The sequence below is a fragment of the Rutidosis leptorrhynchoides genome, chromosome 1, assembly GCF_046630445.1.
Source record: "Rutidosis leptorrhynchoides isolate AG116_Rl617_1_P2 chromosome 1, CSIRO_AGI_Rlap_v1, whole genome shotgun sequence".
NCBI lineage: Eukaryota > Viridiplantae > Streptophyta > Magnoliopsida > Asterales > Asteraceae > Rutidosis > Rutidosis leptorrhynchoides.
The window spans coordinates 74,841,066-74,850,118 of NC_092333.1; the positions used below are offsets into that span (position 1 = coordinate 74,841,066).

A 9,053-nucleotide genomic window follows, 5' to 3' on the forward strand; every position below is an offset into this window, starting at 1 on the left:
TTGAGTTGATTATTTGGGATTGACTTTTTCTGAAAAACCAAGAATATTGTTTTAATAGAACCAAGTCTAGTCTTATTAAATGCGCGTATACTACTTATATAATATTTTTCAAATGCTTTAAACACTAAATGTTACTAAGGAATGTCGAGTCAAAATCAAGCACCAGGATTACGGATACACTATGACCCGACCTAGGATGTTAGATATTTGTTAACCTATTCTATTAATTTAGGTTGATTGTTAGCCAATTGTGTTATTGCTTATTGTGCGTTTTTTAGTGATTCATTGTTGTGCTTAAGGTGAGCTATAGCCCTTTTTTTCTTTTTTAACTTTTTACTGTTATTTTCGAAATGGACACAAGTATCAAAAGTTGATTTCTATATTGAGTGAATCGAAAATATTCCCGAGCCTAGTAACGGTTAACTGCTGGTTTTTGAACTGGTGGACGCGAATCCTAAATATAGATCTATAGAGTATAGAGTTTGACAACTCCACTTGGGTTGTTAGCCGGATGCTTAGTACTTCGAACTTTGTAACACTTGATTCGGTGTTGGTTATACTACGGGTAAGATATTCATATCTATTGGTTAAGGCTTGATTACTAGGTGCTCAGATTAAGATTAAACGTTAGAATATATTTATTAAACGTCATATATATACAACAAAGTAAAATTGTCACTACCCTTCCCATGAACGAAGTCTCTATAACTTTCAAGGCAACCCTTGACGTTTAAAAGGTTTTTGTCAACAAGGTAAATATGTGTGTGTGAGTTCCTACGCGACGTCTACACATGTATATATGATTAAGCTGCTGCCCTCTAATTACGGAGTATAATATTTTGCACTTAGTATAGGACGAAAATAAAGTGTCGGTAACAGTAATCGGATGCTTACCATCTTTTTTTTTTTTTCGAAAGAACATAAAATTACTTAGATCCAACTATGCAAGTGAAGTGCATTTTCACTAACAATGAAAATCAAAATAGCGTAAACTAACATGAACTATCATCCACTTTTCCACCTTCCTAACCTTTCTTTAATTTAATTGTTTGAGCAATGAGCATAATGTCTAATAAGCTCTTTTCCCAGAGATTTCATCTTTCTCAAAAAGTTTATACCTAGACATTTCATATTTCAATTTAACAACATGTTAGATATTATCGGATCGATGTTCCCTTGCAAAAACAAGCTAAGATATTAATTTATAATCCAACCCATCAACATATTACCAAGTAACTTAAATTCAGATAGACACTGCCACTTTCTGTCTATATACACATTCAAACTGGATATATCCAAAACTATTTCTTGAGACCTATTTTAAAGTATAGGATCATATGCTTCTGCAAGCATCCTAGCCACTTGTTTTGCCTTGTTGTTTCGAGCTTTCGTAGCCTCATCCATCTCTAATCGAGCCTTTTCCATCTCCAATTGAGCCGTTTCCAACTTCTTAAAAGCTTGAACAATCTCTACCGTTCGCTCAACTAATGTTTTCTTCCGTGTTGATAAACATTCATCTAACACCGCAAGCTCATTTAACAAAGCGTTGTTTCCATGTTTGAGTTCCTCCACCATGTCTAGCCTATGGCGGGCCCACGACAGGTCAAATCCCAACACATCAACAAATTCATTGAGATCCTTTCGGAGTGAATTGATATGATCCACCTTAATTGCATCCACAGATGTTTTTATGGAAGACTCTAAACCTTTGATGAACACAGTAAACTGCACCAAAGCTGGCACCAATATTTCTTTCATACGAATTTTGATCCCGTCAAATGTTGTAGGGTAACGACGCTTTACAGCCTGTAACACCTCTTTTGTCTCCTTTCCAACTACATACCCCTCCCACACTCCTACATCATCGACAGAATTGTTTGACGATTTATCAACAGGCCTCGGTGCACCAGAATCTCCATTGTTATCAGTAGGCCTCGATGTACCAGAATCATTATTAAAGCACCTACAGTACGTTTTTATCAAGTAGAATTATTAGATAATACATAATTATTACTGTATAATAATAGTTTTTAAGATGTTGGTGCTTGAAATAAATGCAGAAAAGTATGGCTGATCATTAGTAAACCATACTCCTGCAACTTTTATGGATGACTTTGTAAACCTGTATCCCAAATAAATAAATCCTAGCTGATATATATTTGGTTTTGATAACCAATAAGAGCAAGTTTATCGGAAATGGAAATAATGATATAAAATTGTTCGAATCAACAGCCTCCCTCATATCAAAATCATTAAAAAAAACATTCAAAAGTTTTCTGCAGTAAATAGTAAAAATGGAAGAAAGTAATTACTAGTACCGTTTATTCATGCATTCCTTAAACCATTCTGGTTGTTCACCATTTTGAGTCTCCTACATAAACAGCAGCAAAATCAAGTTAATGAACACTAATAATGACTATTGAAACACATATAAGAACTAAAGCTAGCCCGTACAATTGAACTGATTTACAATATAATATGCTGTAATTAAACTTTAACACTGACTAATTGATTTACGTATGACTAGTTACTATTGATGCATACTGAAAGTGCAGACTCAATTTATTTATTAAATATAATTTAAAAGTGATAACAATAAATTCAGAAGAGTTTAAATACCTCCAACGTCTCTAGAATATCTTCATCGGATTCATCAATTGTTATGTAATCCAATCTGTTCAAATCGTTCTCATTATCTTCTTCTCCATTGATACAATCAGAAACTGATTTCCCTTCATTATCTCCAACTTTTTTAATCCCATAAGGTTGATTTGCTACATTGCATACTTTGAATTTATTGTTATTATTACTTTATCTATCTTAAGGAGTATATGTTAAAAAATATATATATATATATTCTATTAATAATAATATATCAAACATACCTGTTTTTTCTTCATCTAGATCAGAATATAGAGCAGGTTGACTAAACAAAAGATTTTGCTTTTTACGTAGTATGTTGTTTATGATTATTTCATTACCAAAACCACCATTGTTGTACTCTTCGCTTTCTCTTTCAAACAACATCTCAGTTGTCCAGTTTCCGATTTCAGGTTTCAAACTTTCTGAATCTTGAGAAGTGCTTGACGTCTTACTAACATACCAAACCTGTAATTACCACAAAACTTATGTCAAGTTATATACGACGTATATGACGATTAATAAACATCATATATATTTTAAATTTAATTTAATAGCTTTCTTACCACTAAAAAAGTCAGGGGACCTTTATACCAGCAGTTAGGAGAATTCCTATCCCAATTATCCTTGCTCCTTTTGAGACACTCAAGAACATATCCACACCAATCCATTTTAATTACATCTTCCAAATTATTTATTGATGGAAGAAATTTTTGATTAGGTCTTGGGTCAGTAACACCTTCAGCCAATATCGTCATAATCAATACTAACATTTGTAGTTTGAAGTTATGTCCTCCTCCTCTGTTTTTCATAATTGATTCTTGTACATTTTTAAGAAATATCGTTTGCTTATTGTTACGTGCCTTTTTATAAAGCTTTCTAAATTGATATATTAAATTTCCGTTTCCGATTCGAGCTCTTTGAACTGCAGTAACACATATATCTCCAATCGGGAATCCAAGAATTTCATTAACATCTTCCTTTGTAATCTCTAGTTCTACAGCTCCTAAATTCAGTTTCAAATTTTCAGCATTAAATCTGTCAACTAACCAAAATGACAGTTTGCCAGGAAGTGATTTAATCTTAAAATCTAATAGGCTCTCCAATCCCATACTGATCAAATCACTTTTTTGTTCATCCCTTAAATCCCATATAACTTTAAATAATGAACTCGGACTTTGTCTTGTCCTAATAGATTGTGGTCGTTTATTCCTCTTTTTCATTTTGGGTTTGCAATCTTGTTTAGATACATTATCTGATTCAGTTTGGTTGGTTTCTGCAAAAAAAAAACACAAAAAATTTTAAAACAACATAACTGCATAACTTTAAAATAAAAATAAAATTCAAGTAGTTGATGCATATGTCATGAACTTAACTCTTAAGGAAAATATGCTTAATAGATATATGTAATAAATAAAAGCATAGTTTTAATATTATAATCTAAATTCAATATCAGATGTAGATGCATATGTAAGAATCATGATGCATTTACAAGGTTCATAATGTTCATAATATATTGGAAAATACTACAGTATTATAATATTATTTTAACTATACCTGGCAATTGAGACCCAAACACTCAAATTCGGGTCAAATGGGTCAAGCTTTCGGGTCAATTGGGTCTTGAGAAAAATTAGGCCTAACAATGTAAATCAAAACTTAAAAAAAGATTCAAATGAGTTTCTCTCCAACCTATTGAGTCTTATACAAAAAATGAATGAACGGGTCTAATGGGTATCAATACTCAAAGATCGGTAAATAGAAATAGGTCTAATGGGTTTTGTGAATGGGTTAAATGGGTCAAGCATAAAAGGTTTCATCGGTAAAAAATTTATAAAGAATTCATGTTTATATCATTTATTATGTATATTAATGTTTCTTATGTATATTTAATAAATAATAATAACTAAAATAATGTAATAATGTAAAAAAAAAAGTGATGTAACCCGTTTGACCCAATTGACATGTGACCCATTTCGACCCGTTACCCAAACCGACCCAACCTGAACCATTTTGACCCGTTTAAAAAATTGACCCATTTGACCTATGACCCATTTCAACCCAAAATCATTTTGACCCGTTACCCAAACCGACCCAACCTGACCCGTTTGCCAGGCATAATTTTAACTATATGTAGTTTTTTTATTTTTTGGCGAAAAAAAAAGAATATTATAAAACAAGGAATCTTCATCTTTGATGAGAGAAACCTAAACCGATACACACAGCAAAACAAAGAGGCTCGAAGGTAGAGAACACGCTAGACCAAAGCAACAAGCTACACAACCTAAAACCGAGCAAAACCGGGCCAACAGCCACCCTAAACAAACGAGGCAAAAAAAACACGATACAAACAAAATACCTTAAAAGATCGGTACGAAGCGGCAAATAGGAGACATAGGGGTCATACTTGTGATGCAAAAAGTGAATACGAGGAAGCACGTGAACATTATGTTAACTATGAGCACATGAAAGAACACAATTGTTGCATTGCATTACATCAATTTTTCCATTTGTTTATGTATTTTTCCCAAAATGTTAATTTCACTCTAATAATAAGATTTAGGTAGTTTTACCTTTAAGATTAGCCTCAAGTTCTGTCTCCATCAGTTGCTCCTCCTCATTAGCCTCTCTTAAACTATGTTTAGAGCATTGGACAATTTGCAGCGAAAATCCATCTCGATCCTACATTTTCAAATACTACTTGCTAAGTTTGATACATAGCTATGAAAAATACAAAACAAATAGTAACGGAATTTTAAACCAACTTCAGGCATGCACAATTTGCAGCGGCAGTTGTTGCAACAACCAGGGGTCGTCTCCAAAATCTCCTCCTCTGAAACCACAACATTGGGGTACCTGCACATCCTTACAAGGTATCTTTAGATAATAATAATCAAACCAAACAGATATAGTTTGTTGCTTAATTAGTTTCTAACTTTATTACATATGCATAATAATAATAATAATATACTAGATAGAAACATTGCAAGCTCAAGCAGCTTACATAACAATGATGATCAAAGGTACAATGAATGTAGAGGTCATCCAGTTATTTGAAGTATAAATAATGAAAGTAGCCATTTCTAAAAAAAATAAAATAAAATAAAAAATAAAATAAAATAAAATAAATAACTTAAAGGCCACCCAAATATTCAGTTATATCTTACAATGAATGTAGTTGTTGAATTTTCCGACCAGTTGTGGATCTATCACCTTTTTCATCAGTCTCCTACAAAAATAATACTAAAAATCAACTTAATAAACAATTACTATTTAATAAACATGCAGTAATTAGAGCACTAACTAAAGCTAGTCCGTACGTACAGTTGATTTGTGCATTACCTTTGATGAAGTAGTTTTTTTTCTTCTTTTACACGAATCTTGTGGTTGCTGATCATCGATAATAACCGATTTTGAAGCTTGTTTACTCGATTGCCTACGAGTTTTGGGCCTCATTGTTGATAATGATAAAAGAGTAGTGTGTGAGTAGCTAGGGCTTATACAGGTTGTGTATCTATCTATGTATCATTCATCCGGGAACAAAATGTACACAATTGAAACTTCTTTCCTAAATTACAAGGATGGTCCCTACTGTTTGTATCAAATTATTACTTACCCTTTGTCGTTCTATATTTATGTAATTTAAGTCCTCAACAATGTTACTTTAACATTTTAATAACCCCGTATGACATACTCCCTTTCTCCCATTATAGCTGCGTGAGATGCTTGAAGAAACAACGTTAATTGCAAGTAGTGTAGATGGTGAACCTTTGCTGGATAGTTGCCGGGGCCAGCCCTAGGGCCACAGGGGCGATCGTACCCGGGCATCACATTTTAAGGGGCATCAAATCTGTAGTTCTGAGTTATTTTAAGTGTAGTTGAGTTTTTTTTTTTTTTTTTTTTTTTTTTTTTTTTTTTTTTTTTTGTAAATTCATAAGAGAGGGAGAGGAAGAAGAAAATGTCAAAAGTTGGAAAAAGAAAAATCTTTTGTTCTTTGATATTGTAATTTTTTTTTCCTTTGTCAGATGTGTTAATTTTATTAAAATTCAATATATCGTACAACAGATATAGCGTATTGTACAATCACGTATGGATTTTGAAATTCTAGTCTTGCAATATAGATGCTATAATAATGTGAATTCATAAAATAAGTTTACTGATTTCTTAATATAATACTCCGTACTCAATAACACTACTTGATTTTTATATTTTCTTTACTTTAATTATTTCTAAAAGAAAGAAAAGTCCTTTTTTGAAAGTCCTATTTTATTGGTGTATCACATACAAATTTTGGTATATTATAAAAATGAATCTTTTTGATATGTCAATTTTTGAGAAAGTGTTTAAGAATAAAAATGTAAATTTGATTGTCTTTTTTAAAGGTAGACAATTATTTTGAAAAAAATAAATAAATATAGAATTATAGACACATATTTCGGGATAGATCAAGTAATAGTCTAATAATTTAGAGACATGTTACATTAACTTGATATTTTTCTTTTATAAATTACGCATTAATTAAATCACGTATGAAAAAGAAAAAGACACTATAAAATTTTTAAATTGACTCGGAGTCATCCCTTTTATCGTAGTTTATCTCTTCAAATTGTCACATTAAATTTATTTAAAAAAATTAACGTGAAAATGAGTTATATAAGTTGATTATCTTTCGAACACTTGTTTATAAATAGAGTAGGGGACATTATTTGATCGATTCACCCCGGGCAACAGAATACCCAGGACCGGCCCTGATAGTTGCGTCATGGTTACTTAAGAAAGAGATCATGTTCTTACGCCCAAAGAAAAAAGGGATCCCCTCTTGTGGAAAAAGGTATCATTTTCTCATAGATTGCATTTCATATATATTTCTAATAATGTCATTTTGTGTCTTGTTAGTAGTATTTTAAGTTAATATTTTTAACCATGTGATTGAATGCTGGCCAACATTCATGAAAATGAATCTTATATACGATATTTTCTTTATTTAGGTTGAGGAATTGGTACAAGAAGATTCACTTCCAGATCGCTACCCAAAAATATTGAAGGGGGAATTGAACCTAAGGTTAAGTTGTGTGGGAGTGGCAAGGTAACATTTTTTTTTTTTTTGTTAGAGTTTTGTTTCTATGTGTTAGACTTGTAAGCTCAAACTTTATTTTTAAAAGTGAACCTTATCATAAACTCATTGTTGGTTTTTTTTTTTTTTTTTTTTTTTTTTTTTTCTCAATTGAAGAATACGACCCTAAGACGAGTTGTATCAGTCCTTGGCAATGGCATGGCCGTCCAAGGTGCCATGGAGGAAATTCCTCCATCATCCGTATCGATGCATGGGTGGAACCAATTTTGGGCATGCACGGCAACGGATTGGGAAACAGGCGTTGGTTGTGTTTTTTTTTTTTTTTTTTTTTTTTATTTTAAAAATATTATTTTTATCCCTTTTTAATACTTAACCCAATTATATTTTAACACATCATCATAATACTTCTAACCCACACCACCACCACTCCACATAAAAAAACTCACACATCCTAATCATAAAAAAGTACAAAATGTAACTCACATTACCTAAAAACTAGTACTGTAACAATTTTTTTTTGAACGGCCAAAGAAAGAATTAAATAAATAAAACGATCCCTAGCAAGACGCTAAGGGATGATTACAACGGAATAGAAAGCCATGAGTTCCAATTAGAAACTAGATGACATCTATTTTTAATCCAACGATAAGTAATAAGTCTAATTACATCAAACAAACTACTTTTATTACAAAAAGAATCAAGAAAAACAACACCGTTCCGAAAGCGCCATAAAGTCCATAACGAAGTAATCGTGACCGCAACAATACGAGCCTTAGACATAGTCTGTAAACGGACACCTTCTAACCAAGTCATGAAGGATTCCCATGAAGCAAAGTGAGGAAAGCCACAATCTAACCAAATCCTAACCTTATGCCATAACTCACATGCCAACGTGCATTCGAAAAATAAATGCTCCCGAGTCTCAACACCATTGTTACAAACCGGGCAAACAATAGAGTTAATGTCGATCCCCTTCGAGGAAAGATTCCAACGAACGGGAAGAATATCTAACCGAAACCGCCATAAAAAAACGTTAACCTTTCTCGGAACAAATTTGTACCATAACGTCTCAACCGGGGACGAGGTAAGACTACTATTATCAATATGAATTCTCAAGTCTTTTACTGTGAAGCCACCTTCATCACTTATGGTGCACAACCAACAATCGCTTCTGTCACGTAACGTAGGCAAACCGATTTCGTCTAGTAAGTAGCTAAGAAGTTGTTCGTTCCGATCACGTAAATTATCTCTAGTCCACAAGAATTTTCAGTTGCCATTCACGAGTTTATCAACAACGAAATCATTCGGCTTCGTGTCTAAATGTAGCAATCTGTTATAA

General features: G+C 32.5%; 1 protein-coding gene across 1 annotated transcript; it reads right to left on the bottom strand.

Moving 5' to 3' along the window:
- Positions 1 to 1,216: 1,216 nt before the first annotated feature.
- On the bottom strand, positions 1,217 to 5,150 carry LOC139885605 (uncharacterized). Its single transcript, XM_071869357.1, has 7 exons — positions 5,137 to 5,150; positions 4,848 to 4,957; positions 3,207 to 3,916; positions 2,886 to 3,108; positions 2,620 to 2,774; positions 2,319 to 2,371; positions 1,217 to 1,963 (listed from the first exon to the last, which is right to left on the bottom strand). The coding sequence occupies exons 1-7, from the start codon at positions 5,148 to 5,150 to the stop codon at positions 1,321 to 1,323; spliced, it is 1,908 nt and encodes a 635-aa protein (XP_071725458.1). The 3' UTR covers positions 1,217 to 1,320.
- Positions 5,151 to 9,053: the final 3,903 nt, after the last annotated feature.

Coding starts and splice junctions, on each gene's coding strand:
- LOC139885605 (XM_071869357.1), bottom strand. Junction 3,917..4,847: donor TGCTGTGTGTATCGGTTTAG/GTTTCTCTCATC, acceptor TTTTTTTTGCAG/AAACCAACCAAACTGAATCA. Junction 2,372..2,619: donor ATATTCTAGAGACGTTGGAG/GTATTTAAACTC, acceptor CTGTTTATGTAG/GAGACTCAAAATGGTGAACA.